The sequence below is a fragment of the Heloderma suspectum genome, chromosome 2 (assembly GCF_057233095.1).
Source record: "Heloderma suspectum isolate Gila_16-S chromosome 2, 16-S_ref, whole genome shotgun sequence".
NCBI lineage: Eukaryota > Metazoa > Chordata > Lepidosauria > Squamata > Helodermatidae > Heloderma > Heloderma suspectum.
The window spans coordinates 63,139,843-63,162,196 of NC_139459.1; the positions used below are offsets into that span (position 1 = coordinate 63,139,843).

Below are 22,354 nucleotides of genomic sequence, written 5' to 3' on the forward strand. Positions count from 1 at the left end.
TGTCTTTCCAGCATCATCAGGTCCATTTGTTGATGGAATAGGATTTTTTTAACCAGAATTTTGTTCTACTTGCACTAATGTGCACTTGTGTAAATGTGCATTAGTTAATGTGAATCAATGAATTATTGCAAGTGCACAAGTTCACATTACCAGTAATGTGCACTTTCACTAATGCACTAATGAGCAATTGAGCTAATGCAGATGAGTGCAAATCCTCCCCAAAAGTGAAAAACCGTTCTGCAAGTGATTTGAAAAAGCCAATCCACAGTGGAATCCACAGGTCACTTTCATAGAAATCCAAACTCATTTGAATCCACTGCGGATTTATCTGTCATCCCTATCCATCGCTTTACATGTTTTTAATTTTTGTATGCAATCAGTGTTATAACTTGGGCCAAATATTCATGGGGGACATTATTGCTCTATCCCTAAGTCAACAGTAACCTTGCACTTTGAAGTGAAAGACCATAGTCTTGAGCAAAAGCCCCCCCCCCCACAACAATAGCAGGAGGAAGACACCTCACCCACAGAAGCACTGAATCTATTACACCATAAAATATCCAATCTGATACATAAGAAGAAGTTACATTTAACTTTTACTCAATAAAGCCAGATATCAATAGACGCCATTTCTATTCCCATCAGCCTGGGCCGCCATTTTAAAGCAGAGACAAAGGTTATAATCTTTAGCCTATTTCCTAAATATGCTTGGTGAGTTGGTGGTTACTGTTGGGTTTCAAAATATTAGGTAACTGGGAAGCTGGTAATATTTTCTTTGCTTCTAATTTGGAGAGCAGGAAATATTTCCCCCTTCTCCTTATAATTACACCCATGCAAATGACAGTTTCATTAGCTTTCCTTACTCACCATATCAATAATTTTTAAAGTCCATGTGCCTGTTGGATCCTCTCCCCAGGTGTGAACTGACATAAAGTCCCAGTCTTTAAAGCCATTGGGCGACTTATCTCTTTGCCGCTCAGCCAGCAAGACTGTGTTGGTCCCTGTATTAGAGAAATGGAACGAGCATCACAATATATTAGTATCTAATTTTAATTTATATTAATAAATATGAATATATTCAAATGATTATGATAATTGGTCATATAAGGAAAGCTGATGCAGCTTAGCCAACAAAGATAAATCCTATGTCAGCAGTGGAGATAGTAGGTGACCTTGAGCAGAGTTTCTCATTTTTACCACTTAGGAGCATCACACATAAAAGCAATAAGGAAATAGCTTGTCCCTCCAGACCCATTCATGGGTTGGGCATCCAAGGAGATACAGAATACCAGTAGATCTTAATACACCACCAGAGTGATTCAGCATGTTGAATAATACCAGTCAATGACTTATAACAGAATATGTTGTATGACTTTCAGGAAGGGTTGAGTCCTGGAAGTTAAGAATTTAAGGACTGAGATGATGTATCTAAACCAAGGGTAGGCAACCTTTTTGGGCTGTGCGTACATTTGGCAATTGGAGAAACTATCCTGGGCACCACCACAAAATGGCTCCTGTGGGAGGTGTGGCAAAGCACAAGTAATCTGCCCAAAAGACTGAGTACAAGGCAGAGGTGGGGTCTGAGTCCCAACACATCACCTATTTTACAGCAATCCCAGCTGCTGGTAAGAAAATGTTTTCATTTTTAAGAAGTAGGATGGGTAGGGCAGCTTGACAGGTGCCAAGAAAGGTGTCCACGGGGTGCCTCCCAAGTTGTCTATCCCTGATCTAAACCAATGTTCCCCAACCCAATGCCCTCCAGATGTTTTGGATTACAGTCCCCATCATCCTTGACCATTGGTCTTGCTGGCTGGGGCTGATGGGAGTTGTAGTTCAAAACATCTGAAGGGCGCCAAGTTGGGGAGAGCTGCTCTAAAGTAAGGGTCACCATCAGGTTTCACACCATCTGATAGCTGCTCATGAATCTTGGTGGGGTGTGAGGACTGGCCTTGGCTGTGGTGGGCCAGAGAACAAAAATGGGGATGCTTCAGTGAGTGCATGCTAATTATTGTGTGCCTATGGGACTCCATGAATCCTGGCCATTACCTGCAGTCTTGCATACCATTGCAAACCTCCTCCAGCGAGTTAAACATTAGCCCCCTTCAAACATTGAAAGTGGCATCAGGGTTGCACCAGTGCCCCCACTCTGACATCACATGGCTTCCCCTGCTCTGCCACCAGTGTCCATAGATTAATATGGATGTCTGGGCAGTAGAAGCCCATGTGTGTAGATCTCTATGCACGTGGGCTTCCATGGCAGCTGTAGCCATGATCTCGAAGGGTTCCAGCTCCCATGGAAGGCTATCTGCATAGAGGTTTATGTGCAGAGGCTTCTCCTGCTCAGACATCCATGCCTAATGTGTGGACATGGAGGAGGGGAGGACTGGGAAGCCATGCAACATTAGGGGCCAGACTCTTTTAATGCATGGACCTTCTTCCACAGAACATGTGAAGAGGGCTATTATTGCGCACATGCAGGTTCTGCATGTGCCAAAGATAGCTGACAATATAGTCACCATGAGCTGATAATCCAACACAGGCAGAAGAAAAAAAGAGGCTGCCATGAGCACAACAGTGCATTGCATACCATTTCACGCTGTGAGTTCTGATGATAATCTGTGCTGTAGCTTGGGCTTCCAGGTTTTGCCATAGATCCGACCTTGAGTAGGAGTCAGGTTGGGTCAGGTTTTTCAAGAAGCAAGATGGAAAATGATCACCACCACAGAAAACTCTGAATGGTGCTGGGGCTAGACACCAGGCAGGGTTTTCTGTATTTTGCTCCAACAAGGACCAGAGCAAGACTGAGGTTCAAATAAGAGTGTAGCCAATTTAGGCCGATTGGCCCTGCATCCATACTGACTGAGGCTTGGTCTCTTAAAGGGCCCTGGCCTGTTTTTGTAAACCACGGCAACATGAGAGTGGCTGGGGTATGCTCGTGTCCTCATGGCCTGAGTTCTCAGAGTCTGCCAACGGTAATCAACCGCCTTTGGATGGAGGGGAGCTGAGGCCTGGGGTCTTTCTGGTGAATTGGGTCCTGGGGAGATGGAAGCCCCATAATGCCTTTCCATAGCCAAAGTTTTATCCCCTGAACCATTAACTCTGGAGTCTCACTGGAGGACAAGGGGTCAGGATCCTCTGAAGATGAGGATTCAGGGTCCTGGTTGATGACAAATTGGTCCTTAGAAGTCCCAAAAGTCTTGGCGATGGTTTGGTTTTTGAAGCAATTTTTCAGCCTTTATGTTTGGGAAATTAGTTTCGAACTATCGCATTGGGTGAAACACATTGCCATTGCTCAGGAAATATTTGTGAACATATGAAACTTCCTTATCCTAAGTCAGACCATTTGTCCATCTAGCTCAACACTGTCTACATTGAATGACAGTGACTCTCCAGGATTTCAGACGGGTGTCTTCCCCAGCCTTACATGGAGGTGTTAGGGATTGAATCTGAGACCTTCTGAATGCAAAATGTGTGCTCTGCCATTGAGCTATGGGCCCTTCTGTTTTCAGTTTCCTAACCTGTTCTGCAGTCTGCAGCACATTTAGTCACGCTGACAGCAGAACTGCTCTGGGGTAAGCAAGTTGGAGATTTCACCCTAAATGAACAGGTATGGGAAGTGGCTTCCCCCTTTTCCACTCTGTGGTCTCTCTCGCCACTCTTTCCCCGTGCCACAGATCCCACCCAAAGATGGGCAAAGCAGCAGAAATGCTCATTGCTAATTTTGATGGGTGCTAGAAAGAGCCCTGGAGATTGTTATATTGGCCATGAACCACTCTACCATAAAAATAAATAAATGCCTTGGTATATGGCATAGAAGCAATGAGATAGGCGAACTCTCTTATAGAATTATTCTGTTGCCAAGACAACAATGTCTGGGTGGTACAGTTTAAGCTCTGCAGTGTGCCCTCCGTAAGAGAGACTTATAGTTCAATTAGAACACAGCTGGATCTTCCGACTCTGCACTATTGGTCTTAGCGTGCACATAATTTCACCCACATAATTTGAGCTGCTTGGTTTTGGTAGGCTTGTTAGAAGATAATAATAATAGGCACATTCCCATGCAGCAGCAATGCTTGCTATTGGCAGGCCATGCCATCCAAAAGCACCCTCATGGAGGCACATATTTATTTTGAAATTTCAGAGGCTTTTTCCTTTCCATTCTGATAGATAAATATCTCACTTCCTAAAGTGCCCTTAATCCATGGGTGTCGAACCTCTTTCAGCCAAAGGGTTGAATTCCATTTCAGAGAAGCTCTCAGAGGCTCTCTAAATACTAGAACCCAGGGTCATCCTATGAAGCTGATTGGTGGGAGATTCAGGACAGATAAAGGGAAGTACTTCTTCACATAGCGCATAGTTAAACTATGGAACTCGCTACCACAGGATGTAGTGATGGCCACCAGCTTGGATGGCTTTAAAAGGGGGCTGGACAAATTCCTGGAGGAAAAGGCTATCAATGGCTACTAGTCCTGATGGCTATGTGCAGCTTCCAGTACCAGAGGCAGTGAGCCTGTGTGCACCAGTTGCTGGGGACAATGGGCAGGAGGGTGCTGCTCTGCTCATGCCCTGCTTGTGGGTTCCTGGTCGACAGCTCGTTGGCCACTGTGTGAACAGAATGCTGGACTAGATGGACCCTTGGTCTGATCCAGCAGGGCTCTTTGTAGGTCCTTATGTTCTTAGGCTGTATTCCAGTGGTAGGCAGTGGTGAAGGCAAAAGAGGTGGCACCAGAGTAAAAGTGGCAGAGACCAAATATAAAAAATACTGGCATATTTGGATCTTAAAGTTTCGACTGCCAGGAATGAAGGCATTCCAACCTTCTAGAATGGGAAAACACCATGCAAGACACTGGGAAACTACCAAATGATTGGTGGACAGAGAAAAGGGGTGTGGCCATCTGGAAAATCCTGGATGGGCAAGACTTTGCCTGTGGACTGGAGGTTTGACACCCCTGCCCCAGTCCTTATATCTCCCACAGTATTAAACCTGGGTTTAAAAAAAAAAAAACTGTTGGTGGTGCCTGAGGGACAATTACTAGATGCAGCAGAGATGGATGGGTTGTTGTCTCCTTTACCTGATGGAGAAGTTAGGGTCACATGAAGATCACCTCTGCGGGAATATTCAATCGTTGCTTCAAACTGTACATGTTCCAAGGATTTAATGGCATTTTCTTGACCTTCACAAGCTGTTGTGGGAATTTCAATGGTAACTTCACCACTAGCTCTTAACAACCTGGCAACATTATGGGAAATTGGTTACTGTTTTTTTTTTCTTTTTTCCATGAGGTTTTGCTGTGTGTATGAGAGAGAGACATTTGTGATATTAATAGTCTGACTGAAAGAATTTGGGCAGTTTGCTTCTTTTATTGTTCACACAAAATTCTTTAGAGGTAGATTCTGGGTGAATGAGCAGGGTAAGCAGGACAATTATTTTGCTCTCTAGTGTCTGGGAGAAATCTTGTACTTCACAGCTTCAGCATTAGCTCAGCACCTGAAATCCTTGGATAGCTGCTCTGGGTCTACTGACACAGATGCTTGCTCTGGGCCCCTTCTGCCAGGCAGCTAAGAGCTAGCTTTTTAATTTTCCCACAGTGCCCTGGAATGATGCTATGTCTGCTGTTGCAGGGCATTGTGGGAAATTTTAAATGCTGCTGCTGTCAGGAAAACCTACGGCTGGGGTGGGTGAGTAGGGTGGCCAGGTGTCCTCTGTCTCAGAGGACTGTCCTCTGTTTGAAGGCAGCCTGTATTTGAAGGGCTGTCCTGTTCAATTCTGGTTTAAAGAACTATAAGAACTGTTGCTCATCAACACTTAGCAACTGGTCAACAGGATGAACAGGTAGGCACACAGCTCAGCTGGTCCCAGTCTTCCACAGTAAGGTGAGATGTACTCTATTTCTATTGAAATTATAATTACAATTTAAATTTGCATTTATACATGTAAATTAGCATATGCGGGTGTTATGCCTATCCCTGCCTTTTTTCATTCTCTTTTTTTGTGCTGCATTTCCCTTTCCTTTTTCATTCATGAGTGACAGGGGCACCAATGTAGGAAGGGTCCCATGGCCAAGGGCCCACTCGGGTCTGGAGCTGGCCCTGCTTCTCACAATAATCACTCTTCTTAAATAATTACCAGGGAATATTTTATTTTCACTTCAAAATGCTCCTAACTGGTGTACAACATTCCTACAGTAGGATCCTTATCAGAGCAGAACATTACTGTGCACAAAATAGCTTCAGAGAGCAAAAAGATCCAACAGTGGGGTAACATTGGGTTTTGGAGAGCGGGTGGAGGGCCACGAGGCATAATTTACAACTAATGCTTGCAACCAGCTTGAGTGATGCCTTGTATAATTGAGGCCAGAACATTTGGTTGCTCCCCAAAAGCCAACTCTGTGGATTGCAAATGCTTGACTTCATTTTGTTCTGTTCAGGTGTAAATACATTGATCACTAGGCTTAGGCTGTATTGAAATAAATGCATGTATTGCCTGCGCAAGTTTGACTTGGTTCATTTTACTACCTGTCTGACACTGAGCTGCATCAAGCAAAATAGTTCTTTGCCCTCTGCCTACATCCCTGAGAAATATGTGGGTAACTGAAATAGTACCTGCAGACATTTTCAGAAGGAAATGAACTTATTTCAGTTTTTTTTTTAACTTTTATATGTTTGCACTCAGTCTCTTAAATGTTTTGAGATTTAGCTGTCCATCTGAAATACAGTGGTCTGTGCATGTGTGCACGTGTATGCACATGTGTGTATGTCTATGTGTGAAGTGGTGGTCACTTCCAAAGCACCGCCTGCTTGTACCAGCCAGGGCAGGAGATATGTGTGTCTGGGGGGACATTTTTGTCCCCTGCAGCTCTATGTATTTTTTAAATTTCCTCCCCTTGGGTTGTATGCAATGGTGTCATTCCACAAGCAGGAAGGAACTGCTGGTGGAATAAATTTTCCCCTCTCCACTGCATGACCTACAAATCTACTCTCAAGGGTTCGGGGACAGTCTGTAGCAGATTTGTGGCATGCATGCAGGTTGCAGGGGGAGAGGATGGGGAAGTCCTGCCATATGAATGGACATCTGCTCATGCGAGGGTTGGATCCAACCCATTGGTTCCATCAGATGGGGGATTAGTTCTCCAGCTCCAAGATGGTCCTCCCAATCTTGGGCCATCTCCACCAAATGAAGAGGCTTTGAATCCAGTGGATCCAAGGCCACCTTTGTTCCACCCTTGGTCTGCCTCACCCCTAGAATGCCCCATTTTGGGAGCATTGTTATTTCCATGTAAAAGAACTGCCAGAAGGAAGCAGTTCACTGGGAGCAGTTAAAAAGTGTCCTTCATGGGAATATCTTTTCTTATGAATCAGACTTCAGATAAAAACAATGCCAGTTGACAGAGGCTATTCACCACCAATGAAACCCTTACCTTGGCTCAAAGCTGCTGTCCTTAACAATGCACTCTTTCTTTTCTGGTACTCCTTTCCAGGTTTTAGGGTCAGCCAAATCTACCAGTGCTTTAGCATTGAGTAATCCAAATCCAAATCTGCTGTTCACCATCAGCCCAGCTCCATTCTTCTTCCATCCTGGATTGTTGGCCAACGGATCGAATTCAGATGTCCAGACTACCAAATGTTGCATATCCCTCCAGGTTAGATTAGGACTATCACAAACAAAATTCTAGTCAATTTCTAAATATTTTGTTCAATGGTCTTTGGCCATAATCCATTGGATTTTTTTTTCTACACATAGAACACATTCTTTCCAGTTGGTGGGGCTACCTTCAGGAGTTTTGGGGCTCCCTGAAAAATACCCTGGCATTCTTCACATTGGCCCAGCAATCAGCCTCTCCCTACTCGGATCTCCAGACATATATTTCCCCCTAAAATGATGAAAGAAGATTCCCACAATAAGGCAGTGACCCATTTACAGATAAAGGAACTTTGCTTCATGGGCTGAGATAGTAGGCTAGGTGATCAATATTACACTATCATAAATAGAATATTGTTCTGTTCTATTTATGATTGTGTCATGTTTGTTCACCATTATATATTTATTAATGGTCTTTCCTGTTCCAGCCTTCACTTCAAGATGTCTTAGAAGGATTTTTTTGGGCTGGAAAGGGGAAGACCATCTAGATGTTTAGTTGAAAGCTCCCTCACCTGCCACTTCCAGATTTCATTCAGCCTCTGAAGATGATCACCAGCGCAAAACTTGCAGGCTACCTAATTCCAAATAAATATTTGAGAATAACTATAGACTTTGTTTTTTGACTATTTGTTTAGACCGTTTGGGAGGCAGTGGTATCTGCTTACAGACAATACAGCCAACTTTAAAGATCTGACCTGCTGGAGGGAGTGATGTCATTATCTTATGGCAATGGTGACAGGGGAGAAAGGGAGAGAGTAGTAAAAGATCAGTTTATTCCAGGTCCAAGTCAGTTTCACATGCATTTATTCATACATCAGTTCCATTCAGTTTTGGCATTAATATGCAAAAAAGTTTAAACATCTGCATGGAAATATGTATTTAAATATTTAATTACAATTTTATGCAGATTTTTAAATTTAAAAAATTGCAGACTAATGCCAAAATGGAATGGAATGGATTTATGAATGAACAGATGTGAAATTGACATGGGGTGTTTCCACCAGCGATTTACTCTGAGCTGGCTGTGTGATGAGGTCATTAGGGATACATGATGTCATCGCCATCCAGCAGCCAAAAATCAGATTCCTTAAGTGCAATTAAGCGCAATTCCTTAAGTGCGATTAAGCGTGATCTCAAGGCTCTGATTAATTGCCTAAGGAAGGAACTACTTCACAGCTTTGTTATAGTTATCGTATGGGTTACACTGGGGGCTGGTTTCCATCTTTGTGTTTACTGCTGTCTTTCCCACCACAAACCCATTACTGTCTCCTCAGAAGTAACTCCCATTGTGGTCAATGAGGTCCTGTGGGTTAAAATGGGGGGCTGATTTCCCTCTTTGTGTTCTCCCCCCACCCTTTCCCAGAGCAAGCGTATGTGTGTCTACTCAGAAGTAACTCCTATTGTGCTCAGTGAGGCTTGCTCTTGAAATGCAGGTGCATCTGGACTTTCAGGGGAAAGGAGAAAGGGGGGGGGGGTAGAGGGGGGAAGCCTCTTTTATTGATTGAGCAGCCCTGGCCAGTCAGATGATGTTCAGTCCCACCCCCACCAGGAAGTATGTTTAGTGAAGCAATTTTTACAGGTGCAGAGAATCTGCTCATGGAATCATGCTCACAGCAAAGCCTATTCCTTTTTAAAAATCCGGTACTCCTCCATTAGCTTCTCTTTCCATTGTCATGGAAACACAGCCATGGACTGGAAATACATTGATCTGTCCATCCCTACTTTTAGTACCTTTTCTCTTTCTCACCTGCATTTACTGTAAATACTTATTTAAATTAGTATTTTGGATGTATTTTCTCACAAAATATGCATTCCTAAATGTATTTTCTCTCTTTATCTGAAAATATGCAATTTTATACCCCTTTTGGTATTCTTTTCTTGAGCTGAGAACTGTATTGCAAAATTTGGGGAAGTACAAAATCGGAAGGATAACTATGTTCCAATCTTCACATTAGTCCAGGGGTGTGTTTCCATGCTATCGGCTTCACTGGGCTTGCAACTTTGTTTTCTCAAAGTTTTTTTGATGTTTTCTCAATCACATCTGCTCCTTTTCCAGTTTCCACAGTACTTAAAGTCCCACCTTATCATTGCTGTAGCCTGGGACTCTGTGCTGTTTCCACTGAGCTCTAATCGAATTTTTTTTTTGATTATTATTTTCTTGATGGCTGGGTGGAATCTGGGTTGGGTCTGATTACCTCATCTATGTTCCTGCCTCCTCCTCTTGCTGAGTCCCCCCCTCCCTCTCCCCCTTTGCTGACAGAAACATATGTCCAGGTATGGTGGGATGATTGGAAGTGAATGTCATCAGACTGGCAGGGGCTGCTGAACCAACCAGAGTGGCTCCGCCCTCCAGGCTCTACCCCCCTTAATGGCAATCTCAGGAACAAGCCTCATTGACCACAATGGGAATTACTTCTGAGTAGAGTTCCCAGATGTATGCCCGATTGCACCCATTTTTTTCCTTTCTCTCTAAATAGCAGGCTACTGCATTAGGAGACACTCCTAAGGCTACCATATTAGCAGGCACACACTATTGCTATCTCATTATCACACTATTGTGCAAGTCTTCCATCAATACACATACCCTCCATGTCAGTATGTTGCTATGACTCTCTCACTCAATGGCGACATAGCACTAACACTCATTTGTGCTGTTGCGCATTAGTCCAGGGGTGCCTGCTGACTCCTGTTGAGGTCAAGGGGGCTTGTTCTGGAAAATGCGCTATCACACAGTAGCGTTATTGCGCCATAGCGCAAATGCATGTTAGTTCTATTTCACGATTGAGTGAGAGTGGTAGAGTCATAGGAAGATACTGACATAGAGGGTGTGCATATTGATCAATGACCTGTGCAGTACTGTAATAATGAGATAGCAACTTAGCATGTAATATGAAAACTAGACTATGGCTGTGTTTCCATGAAAACAGAATGGCGAAGCAAATGAAGGAATACCAGAGTTTTCATGAAATCAGCATGGCTCTGCACATGGCTCCATGAAGGACTGCACCATGCCACTGTAAGTCACTGACAGAAACACACTTGTGGGTGGGGTGGAGGGATTGGAGGTGAACGTCACCAGACTGGCAGGGGCTGCTCAACCAATAAGAGAGGCTCCCCCTGCCAGGCTCTACTCCCCTTAATGGCAAATTCAGGAACAAGACTCATTGACCACAACGGGATTTACTTCTGGGTAGACTTCCCAGACCAATGCCCCATTCCATCCATCTCCCCCCGCTTTCCCTCTAAATACCAGGCTACCACATTAGCAGACACCCCTAAATAAATGTACTATCGCACGATAGCACAAATGTGTGATAGTGCATTTCCGGGGACAAGCCTTATTGACTACAACAGGAGTCAGCAGGCATCCCTGAATTAATGTGCTATTGCGCGATAGCACAAATACATATTAGTGGTATTTTGTGACAGAGTGATAGCAATCTACTGACAGCAGGTATGAGTGTTGACGGTGTTATAATGAGATAGTGCCTTAGCGTGTAAAACGAAAGCTGAACTATGAAGCTTGTGAAACGGGATCAGAGGACACAAAAGAATATTAGCTGTGGATGCTCCCCATGTGTAGTTCTGGGGAAGCAACCTGAGATAAACCTGATTTTCAGGCTGCAGTGAGAGTACTTGCTTGCCCATGATAGCACGCTTATACACACTAGTGATCTTGCACTTATTTTCAATGTATTTTTTAAAAAGTTAGTCCCTTGGCATCCTGTTCCAAAACGGCGTTGAAATGTCCGGAAAATAGGGAGGTGAAAGGTTGGGTCAGTGAGGTCACAGGCAGGTGAGCGACACCTCCCTCCCCATGGGCAGGGCTATGATACCAATGCAAATGCAGGTGATGGAACACACATCAACAGGACAGCAACTGAGCCGAAGTAAAGAGGGAAAGTTGGACTATAACCAGTCTCAGAAGAACCAATTTTTTTACGATAAACTGTGGGAAGCCTACTGGATGGCCAAAACATCATGTAAACCTCGCGACTTCAACGCGCAGCCAGGCTGGAGTAAGTCACCGGTGGAAACACACCCTATGATGCTTGCTGCATTGTTTCCCTGGTCCAAACGACACAAAGGAATATTAGCTGTGGATCGTCCCCATGTGTAGTTCTGGGAAGCAACCTAAGATAAACCTTATTTTCAGGCTGTAGTGGGAGTACTTGCTTGCCCATGATAGCAGGCTTATACGCACTAGTGTTCTAGTGCTTATTTTCAATGATGCTTTAAAAGTTGGTCCCTTGGCCTCCTGCTCCAAAATGGCGATGAAACTTCTGGAAAATAGGGAGGGAAAGGGTTGGGTCACTGAGGTCACGAGTGACGCACTCACAAAGGCTGGTCTACATGCCACATGGGCAGGACTATGATACCGAACCCAGTGCGATTCTGGAAACAGGTCAGTAATGGAGCCAAAGAAAGCTGGAAAAGTCGGACTATAACCAGTCTCAGAAGAAGTGGTTCTTTTGTGATAAAATGCGGGGCTGGTGCTGAATGGCCATGACGTCATGGAAACCCAGAGACCTCACCATGCAGCCAGGTTGGAGTAAATCGCTGGTGGAAACACAGCCCAGGATGTGCGGATCTGGTCAGTTTACTTTGACATGTGGACCAAACAAAATCCTCAAGCATCCCTAACTAAAAGGGAGTTTAAGAAGAAGAAGAAGAAGAAGAAGAAGAAGACTTACTTCGCTTCGAGGGCTAGAGCAAAAATCCCTGCGGCCAAGGGGGCAGAAGCAGAGGTCCCAGTGTGAGTGGAGGTGCAGTCATCATGAAGATCAGCGCTTATCTGAAGGATATAAACACCATACAAATATTACAGAATCTGTCTGAATTCAACATTGACAAGCACAAAAGCACTATTATTTATGTATTGTAACGACTGTAACCTTAGAGCACTGTACATTTTTCATATAAAATAATTTGGCTGAGATCTGAAAACTCTTCCTTCCCACATCTATTTTAAGTATCATTTTTGTATCCAAATGGCTCATATTGAAGGAAAATACTCCCACATCAAACAGCTTGCCTTATTCTGAGAACCCAGGAGTATAAACGTAAGTGTTTCAGAGTTACCGATGAATCATAAAACATATCATTGTGTTAGGCCTAGGACATTATAAAATGATTGCTGGCTTAAAAATTACACAGAGGTTGAGAGAAAATGTTCTTCTCCTTCAAAAGAAGCACAGCACTATAATTTGGGAAATGAGACAGATGGTTTATTAAAAAATGAAGTGTCCCACTATGATAAAGTACCTAAGATATCCGCTTGTACAATTATAATTTGTGGAAGTAGAAAACTTTAATGTGTACAGTAAGATTACACTTACTGGGAAGTTTAGAACTCTGCCACCAAAAGTTTCAATTGGGTGGTATTTCTGACCAATCACCTTAGCTATTTTGGCCCCTTGCTCTGCTTCTTAACGAAAGACTGGTGTTTATGTTACAGGAGTGGGGTTGGATCCAGATTTAACTGGGCTGCCAAAGTTGACTTCTCCATCTTTGCCCCCCCAGGGCAGCTCCATCTTTGCCCCCCCCCGAACCCTGAAAATGCTATACAGGGAGTCAGGAGACCCTGCTGAATGGAGTGACCTGTGGTGTGTGTGTGTGTGGGCGGGGAATCCCACAAAATCAGGAACCTTTTGTGAGTGCAGCCCTTTGTAGTGGAAATGTGGAAGACCATTGTTATCTTGAGGAGCTAGTGACAAGATGCTGGGCTTCTCAGTGGCAGAAGGGACGTATGCTTTATGATCTTGCTTTTAATGTATTGTCTGGCTTTCCTGCTTTATTAGCGTATTCCTGCTAAATACACTTCTTTTTGCCTTCACCCATTATTCTCTCTGAGTATCCTAAAAAAGAACCATTTCTCTTGGCAAAACACCCTTCCATCCATGGGCTTGGATGCAGAATCTTTCTTCCACCACTGGTGGAACAGGGCTTCCATGTCTTGTCCTCCCCCCTGCACCCCTTGCACCCACCTGCATGCCCTCCTCTCAGAGGAGGAGCAAACTGCTCTGGAGGGTTGGGGGATCTTCTGGAGGAGATTTGGAGAGTACATGGGGGACTACAGGGGAAGAGAGGGGATGCAGAAGACCCATTCCACCAGTGGTAACCTTCTGCTGGCGAAATAACAATTCTGGATCCAATCTATGGAAGGCACAACTCCCAACATCCGCCAGCCTGCAATGCTGGCTGGGAGATGCTGGGAGTTGTAGTTTGGCACATCTGGAGGCCACTCGGTTGGAAAAGGCTGCTATGGAGCAATTATTCCACTCAAATGAAAGATGTATGTAAACAATAGGAGTGGTGTTTTAGCCATATAACCCCTGTCTAGGGTTGCATTAGCCCTATTCAGGCCTTCTGTGTGGAGGGGAAGCACTCTAGTCCTGTCCCCTCCTCAGATGTTTCCATCACCCTGTAGTCATGAGATGTGACTTTCTGAAGAGGTGACCCTCCTGTATCTGTGGAGGTTCTGTCTCCACATGATTGAGAATTCTGATTTTCCAGCATTCACAATCACATAGTGAACCTTCACAGATGAGTACAGGGCAGTGGAAATATCTGAGAAGGAGGGTGGTGCTAGAGTCCTCCTCTGCCTCACACATTTACTGTACCAGAAACAGAATGGCTGAATAGGGAAGAATGCCTGAATAGGACTCTTTGAGGAGAACTAGGCGTATCAGACATAAAGCACTGATTAGGTGATTTCCCTCCCCACCCCTCCAAATTGTGCATTTATGCATGAACCTCAGAAATGCTTGTTAAATATGGTAAAAACAACCTACAATTTTCTGGTCAGTATAATCCCCACTGCTGTATGCTGTGGCCAGTGTTGAAGAGCACTTCTCTGCATACCAGGGAGAAAGGCCTTGCTGAGATGCACTGCTGATGGAGACAGTGTAGATGCTATCTGTGTAGCCATCACAGTCACAGTTGTCTCCTTGGCGGCCACCATTCCCAGAAGCCCAGACGAAAATGGAGCCTTTCCCCTTTCGACCCTAGGGGAATTGAAAGGAGTAGCATGATGACTGCAAGGACAGAAGCATCACTGAAATATATTCCTGCAATGATCATTCTCAGACCCACTTTGTTAGATAGATGGCACACATAAAAATGAGTCATTCATACAAATCAGTCAGGGTGCCCTTATTTCAGTGGAACAATATAGTTACCTTTATATAACAATACGCAATTAGTGCAAGAGTACAACAGTCCATTTACTGATTGGCTATAAGGTCCAAGAACATTCATGAGTAGTCTGAGGGGCAAGGGTCAGTCACAGAATGTCAAAAATGGGCACAGTGTCTCTATAGGAAAGGTCAATTTGTCTAGATAAATCCTTATATGCAGTCTAGGGCAGGGGAACCTCTTTTGGCCTGAGGGCCAAATTCAATTTTGGAGAAACTCTCAGCTCTAGTAATTGGGGAGGGGGGGAGGCAAAGGGGGTTGTGCCAAAGGCAAAAGAGCTGGGGTCAAAAATGCAAATAAGTACCAGTAATTAAGCCTTAGGAGAGGCATTTCAACCTTTTAGAATGGAGAAAAAACTGGACCAAGTGAGGAAGTCACCAGACAATTGGTGGCTGGGGGAAAGGGGTGTGGCCTTCTGGTGAACCCTGGAGGGCCAGGTTGGAACTCCTTATGGGCCAAATATGGCCCCTGGGCCTGAGGTTCCCCATCCCAGGTCTAGGGACAGAATAGGTACAGTGGGTTGGAGATGCAAGGGTTTTTGAAGGGTCAGTGTTATGTATCCGGGGGAGGAGTGGGAGTGGGACAGATACTGTGGCTTAGTTATTGTTTTGAACCTTGGCAGCTTCTATAGAGCTGGGAGTAGCAGCAGTGGGTGGAGCTTCTGCTAAGTTTTCACTTCTGTGTGTGCTGAATTAAAGAACAGTTGTGTTTGAGGCCTCTTGATTCTGTAGTCATTCTTTCTACCTATACAACGGTCAGCTTGAGTGTCAGGAAGCTGAATGTACAGAGGGGGTGAGGAGACAGGAAGGAGCTGTGAGGAAAACCTCACTGTTAGGGACAGAGTTGTTTTTACTGATAGGGGGTGCAAGGGCTCTGAGTCTGAAGTAGCATGTGTGGGTGCATTACAAAGGAGAGGCTCTGTAGTGAAGCACAGGCTTTGCACCCAGAAGGTCCCCATGTTCAGTCCTTGGCATCTCCAGTTAAAATGATCCCATAGCAGATTATGGGAAAGATCTCTCTGCCTGTTACTATGGAGCGGTGCTGCCATTCAGAGTAGCAAATACCCTTCAATAGCGAAAGCAGGAGCACAGTGTTGGAAGGACCCAGGAAGGCCAAGGTGACTGAATTTCACATATACATTTGAAATAATTGACCAAATTTTGGGCTGCATGTATGCATACTGCTCTTCCCTTTAAAAAGGAAAAAAGGCTGGATGATGCACACTCCAGAACATGAGAGGGAGAGATTTTGACAGGGAAGATGAAACTGTCTAGTATGAAGGTAATGTTTTCCACCTCAACAGGGCCCAAGTAAATTCTCAAGGCAAAGCTTGAGGACTCCCTTGCATGGATAGTTGCAGTTCCCATGCAGATCTTGTCATGGGGTCCCAACATGGTGTGCAAGTATCGGGCTGTGGAAAATTGTCCATTATCCACGATGCCACAAGCACTAACCAGTAGGAGCCAAACATATTTCAGCTAGCACTCTGAATTGCAATGGCTGAACTGGCTGATGAAAGAACCATTTTTCCCAAGCAACAATAACTTGCAGTCTGAGACTTGGGAGATCCCTGAAACACAGACATGTTTCCTTGAGGAAAGGTACCTAAAAGAGTTCATGCAAAAATAAACAACATAAGCAGACAAATAATTTCATTAGGCATTTATCTGTCTCATGACATGCTGAACACTTATAAATAAGCACAGAATAATTGCAGGGAGTTTTCACTATGTGGTGAACATTTCCTTTAAAAAGTGATCATTCAGTTTTATCCTTAGATGCACAGAGTGCAAACATCTACAGCATCTAACCCAACTGTTCACCACTCTGGGTGTTTTTGGATTGGGGCCTATTCAGTCTCTCATAATATACCCAGTTGAAAATCAAATATATTCATCAATGATATGGAAAAAACACACATTGTGACCAACAAAAATGATTGCTCACAGGGAACATGCAGGCTTCTAGGCTAGTTTTAAAAAGCAGAAACACGAGGAATACCAGGAATTAATACTAGGAATTAATTTCATTTCCATGTATTGCAGATATGGCTAGTGTATGATTCAACACAAGTGCGTTGGTATTTCAAGTGTTCTATGTTTGGCATCTAATTGTCATGGGGAGAAATAGCAAAATCTATGAACTGTGTTTTCCTGTTGTTTCAAAATCTATGGCTTTCCATTAATTAACATCAGAGACCAGTCACCCCCCCCCCCACACACACACACCTTCTTAGTCTTTAGTGGCTGTTGAGTTACAGGCAAGGACAAATATCTACAAGATACTGAGAGAGGGAGAGAGAGAGAGAGAGAGAGAGAGAGCACGAGAGAGAGAACAGCAAGAAAATGAAAAAATTGGGGCTGGATCTCATAGCCTGCTAACTTTTTAGCAGACAATGTCTACTGAGGTGTACATTTTGTTAAAGAACAGTGTGGTTCACTATTAAACTGCTTGGGTGACTTTCCAAATGGATGGTTCATAGGCTTGGAGAAAGACAGTAATAATAAAGCAGTTATTTTCTTGTAATGTTCATGAGGAATGCATTAGTAACTCAGAGAAGGCAAGCATGACTTCATGTTGCCTTTCATAGGAGGTTGCATCAACTCTTTTGACGTTAGCAGTCTTTGGGTGGAAGCTAGGATGAAATGCTGTCTTCATGATCTGTGGCAAAGCCTGGGATGCTGACTCTCAAACTTGCCAAGCACCTTAATCACCCTCTTCATAAGCTGCATCCAAAGGAAAGTCAGCTGCCATGGGGAGCTGCTGGCCCATGGCACCTTGGATCCGGCCTGCAGTCTCTCCTCCTTGGCTCCAACCACCCCTGCCTACCAATTTGGCTTAGAAAAAAAGCTTACACTGGCATTAAGAAGAGCATTTTTCTGAACCCTAATTGGAATGCTGGGTTGGGGGGAGAGGGATTTTGGGGTAAAGGTTTTTTTTCCTAAGCCAAGTTGCCATGTTGATGGAGGATGATTTTCATCAGGGAGGGGAGAGAGGTGGGTGGCAGAGAACGAGCGAGAGACAGAGGGTAAGGCCAGAAAGAGAGTAAATGGAGTAAAAAAGAATTTTTGCTGTCATTTCCAAGATGTTATCCTCTAAAGCAGCCTTCCCCAATTTGGTGCTCACCAGGGCCCCATCTACCCCGGGCTTTTATTCCAGGGCAGGTGCGAGTTGAGGTCCCTCATGATAGATGACATAGTTGTGACTTCGCAGCCATCCGTGGTTTTCACCCGGAAAATTCGGAGTTCCAAGGAGTCGTTTTACTGCAATTTTTTGGGTTTGCTGAGGGTTCCCCCATGGTTGTGGGCCGTCTGTTCCTTCCCTGAACTGACTTTGCATCTTACAGTGGGCATTTTGTAGGTGTGCATAGTGCCTGCGTCACTCTGTAATGCCCCTTTGCTCCCCTATCCCTTTGCAGCTACACAGTTACAGAGGCACAGAGGGGTGTTTTCATCTATTTAAACACACTTTTGCAGCTTCGTATCTTCGCAATCGTTGTGGAATGAATTCCTCAGTACCCAAGGGCCAGGTAGGGTGGGGGTCTTGGGGAAGGACCAACATAGCTCCAGCTACCATTTCAGAGTGATGGCTAGGCACATAGCGCTCATGCTTGTGAGTGTGAACCATCGTGAGAGTCTTGGGCTGGGGAAGTGACAAACTGATGGTGCGTAAATGAAGGAGCCACAAAACACTCACTTTTTACCTAAAAAGGGACGGAAAGACACATCAGAGCCCCTCAAATACAAAACAGCCACTGAAGTGTTGCACCCCCACACTCACGGGGCTGCACAGATGTGCATTTCAGAAATATGGCCAAAAAAATGGTCACGGGAGTCTGTAAGGGAAACGCACAGTATACTGTGAGTGTATCACAGGGCATGCTGACTCAAAGCTGAATTGCTGCGCAGTTGTGACGGAGTGGGGGGCGGGGTCAAAGCGGTGCCATATAGATGTGGCCCAGGTGTTTTGGGCTGCAAATTCTATAATTTCAACTAGGTAGCTGTTGTGGCAGAGGAAGGAGAATGTAACTCAGTGACAGAGCACCTGCTTGGCATGCAGAAAGTCCCAGGTTCGATCCCTGGCATCTCCAGGCAGAGCGAGGAAGGAATCTTGCCTGAAACCCTGGAGAGCTGCTGCTAGTCAGCGTTGACCATACTGAGCTAGATGGACCAGTGTTCTGACTCAGTATAAGGCAGCTTTCTCTGTTCCTATGGCTTAACAGCTCACATGAGCTATGAGGTGGGAAATCCCCTTTTCAGATCTCAGCCACAACAAACTCACCATTGGTCTTAGGCAAGCCACTGTTCTCTCAGCCTACCCATCTGCAACTTGGGGATAATAATCCTGGCCCATTTTACAGGACTTTTGCAGGGACTAATGATAAGTGCGCTGAACACTTGAAATGCAATGTATACATGCTGTTGTGTGTGCTGTTCTAAATTGCCTTGCAGCCACTTTGCTTTCTGTGCTATTTGTTGATGGATCACTTTCATAAGTAGGACAGTGCAAATCCTTGCTGGCAGATAAAATAAGGCATCTTGCTGATGGATGTTGCCTGGTCAACCTTCTGGGCAGAATAAAAAAATGGAGGAATATATTCAAAACCAAAACAAATGGCCTCTCCCAGATTTATGCAAATGTAGTCCCAGGCAACTAATGTCATGGAACAGCTCGTGGCATGTGTTTTCCTACTGACCTCAAAAGACACATCCAACTTGTTCAGTGGGGCCCAACGAGGCACTGAGGTGTAGATGAAAATGTTAAGTGAGGTGAGGGCAAAAACTGAGTCTGTAGAGGGGAACAAGAAAACAGGCTGGACGTTTTAAAGGAGAGACCTGAATGATTACAATAATTTGTGGATTACAAGAAGGTGTGAGTTACGGTATTCCTACAGCAGGGTTGAAACTCTTTCAGCTTCAGGGCTGAATTTAATTTTAGAGGAGCTCTTGGGGGCTGCATCCCAGTGGTGGGCAGAGCCAAAGGCCAAAGCAGAGAGCAAAAAAACCAAACCAGACTACTTTAGCTTAAAGCTCTTACTGGCAGCAAATAAGCCTTAGGCAGGAGAGGCACTTTCAATCTTTTGGAATGGGGAAAAAACTGCACAACAGTTGGGAAACCATGAAACAATTGGAGTGTGTGTGGGGAAAGGGGTGTGGCCCTCTGGGGAACCCTGGAGGGCTGGATTGGGACCCTAGGAGTGGCAGATTTAGCCTGCAGGCCTGAGGTTCTGCACCCTTGTACTACCACACCCTTGGACTACCACTTGTAGATTACATTTAGGGATGGTGCAGCTCATGATTCCATCTGGGAATCCAGTGGAACCCCCTCTGCCTGCACCCCCAAGCCCCTGCCCCTGCTCTCCCTGTGCCTATGCTTGGCAAGTGGCCCACACTCACCCCGGTGGCCTCGTTGAGCTCCGTGGTTACCATTTTTAAAAAAATAAAATGGCGATTGCAGAAATGCACATATTTGCATATGTGAAAATGCGCATTTTTGCAATCTCCATTTTATTTTTTTAAAAATGGCGACCGCAGAGCTTGATGAGGCTGCCAGGGTGAGTGCGGGCTGCTCGCCAAGTGCAGGAGGGGCTCAAATGTGGTCTGGGGACCGGCAAGTGGGGGCAGGGGTTGGGTGGGAGCCTGGAGACCATGGATAGGGGTGGCTTTGCACATCCCTAATTACAGTAGCCTGGTAGATTACAGTAACCTTGCCAAAACCTTCATTTGTGCATTTATCGTTGATGGATTTATTTTTCTTTCAGGAGTACTTAAACTTTTCTTTGTTCCATATTTTGCATGCTCCTATATTTTAATTGTATGTATGAGTTATTTTTATTTGCTTTTCATGTGTAAATATTGAATTTTGATCATTTATATTTGCTCAATATAACATTACTCCAAAATTCATGTTATGTTTTGTTGGTTTAAATAGGAGTGTAAGCTGAATCTAGCTGAATCTTGATGTAAAATGAGTGTCACATCAGTTGGGGTTACATATAGGAACAACATGAAGGATACTTTCTCAACATGTCTTCTCATCATGTTAATTATAACAAGACTGAGTTATGTGCGGCCCTATGAAATAATGCATCAAATCTTGGCTCGTAAAGAAGACAAATGCAATATTAATGAAGCAGAGACACTGCATTAATCTTTGATAGGATCTCTTTGCATACAGTCTTGTTAGTATTCAAAGTGAAATAAGCAGACAAAGAAGGAAGCTAAAAAAGCAAGAAGGGTGTGAGGGAGATGAGCTGGCAGGGAATGATCCTTTCAAAAGACAATGTGGGCTATGGTTAACTAGATGCTGAGCCCTCGAAATGAGAAGTGTTGAGCTGCTCTCTTTCCACGTGTTTCTGGGTGGATCCATTTATCTAAAGGAGTGTCTCTAAAATGGCAGAGCAAAAAAACAAGCGGGCAAACACTTCCCCATGGCACAAAGGATATTCCCTCCCCCCAATTCCCTGACACATACAAACTGCTTTAAATCATAGAATCATAGAATAGTAGGGTTGGAAGGGGCCTACAAGGCCATCGAGTCCAACCCCCTGCTCAGTGCAGGAATCCAAGTCAGAGCATCCCTGACAAATGGCTGTCCAGCCTCATCTTGAAGGCCTCCAGTGTGGGAGAGGCCACACTGGCCTCTCCCACACTGAAATATAACCACTGTCTCTGTTAAGAGGCCTCACCTTTTTGATCCCATATTCAAAAGCCTTCTGTGCCAGTCTGCCCGGCCCCTCGACAGTTTTCCCATCATCGTTTGGGCCCCAGCTGGCACTATAAATATCCACGTGATCCGGGCTGAAACCAATTGAACTAGCTTCTATGGCATCTGTGACTATTCCATCCAGCATTCTTATGCCTGAATATGAGAGAGTGAGAGAGAGGGAGGGAGGGAGGGAGGGAGGGAGGGAGAGGCAGAAACTGGTAATTATTTTGTGTTTTCTCTGTTTTAGTATGATAAAACATTGCTTGTTGCCATGTATGAATGTACTGTCCTCCATGGAAACATAGAAAATGACTTTATACTGAGTCAGACCACGGATCCATCTAGCCCATTATTGTTGACACCAACTGGCAGCAGATCTCCAGGGTTTCAGGCAGGAATTTTTCCTACCCTACCTGGAGATGCTGCGGATCGAACCTGGGACTTTCTAGATACAAAGCAGGTGTCCTACCACTGAGCTATGCCCCTTCTATGATAAGCTGCGAGGGCCTGAAACAGGGCCCTTTCTTTGGGGAGGCTAACAGGGTGGCTGCCTTAGGCAACAAATTCTTGGGGTGGAAAATGACCTCCAAAAGGTGGTGGCTCTGGCACTCCAGTTCCTCCCCAATGCCAGCCGCCCACCCATCCATACTGCCCAGAAAGCCTGCATTCCCACCCAATCTCTTGCTCTGAGGACTCTCTGAGAGTGAGAGGTCGGGTGGGTGGGCAAGCTCTCTGGAGAGCCACCACACAAAGTGATGGGCTTGTCCCTCCAGAGAGGTGGCCAAGCTGAAATGCTATGCTTCAAGTGGT

General features: G+C 44.8%; 1 protein-coding gene across 2 annotated transcripts in view; it reads right to left on the reverse strand.

Annotated features, from left to right (window-relative positions):
• PCSK1 (proprotein convertase subtilisin/kexin type 1) overlaps nucleotides 1–22,354 on the reverse strand; it is a 60,442-nt gene that overhangs the window by 10,611 nt on the left and 27,477 nt on the right. For both annotated transcript variants that reach the window (XM_084833701.1, XM_084833700.1), the window contains exons 7-12: nucleotides 21,525–21,697; nucleotides 14,434–14,646; nucleotides 12,334–12,434; nucleotides 7,419–7,652; nucleotides 5,073–5,230; nucleotides 868–1,001 (exon numbers count right to left, since the gene is read on the reverse strand). In XM_084833701.1, the coding sequence (XP_084689827.1) occupies nucleotides 868–1,001; nucleotides 5,073–5,230; nucleotides 7,419–7,652; nucleotides 12,334–12,434; nucleotides 14,434–14,646; nucleotides 21,525–21,697 (1,013 nt within the window). The remainder of the gene's footprint in view (nucleotides 1–867; nucleotides 1,002–5,072; nucleotides 5,231–7,418; nucleotides 7,653–12,333; nucleotides 12,435–14,433; nucleotides 14,647–21,524; nucleotides 21,698–22,354) is intronic.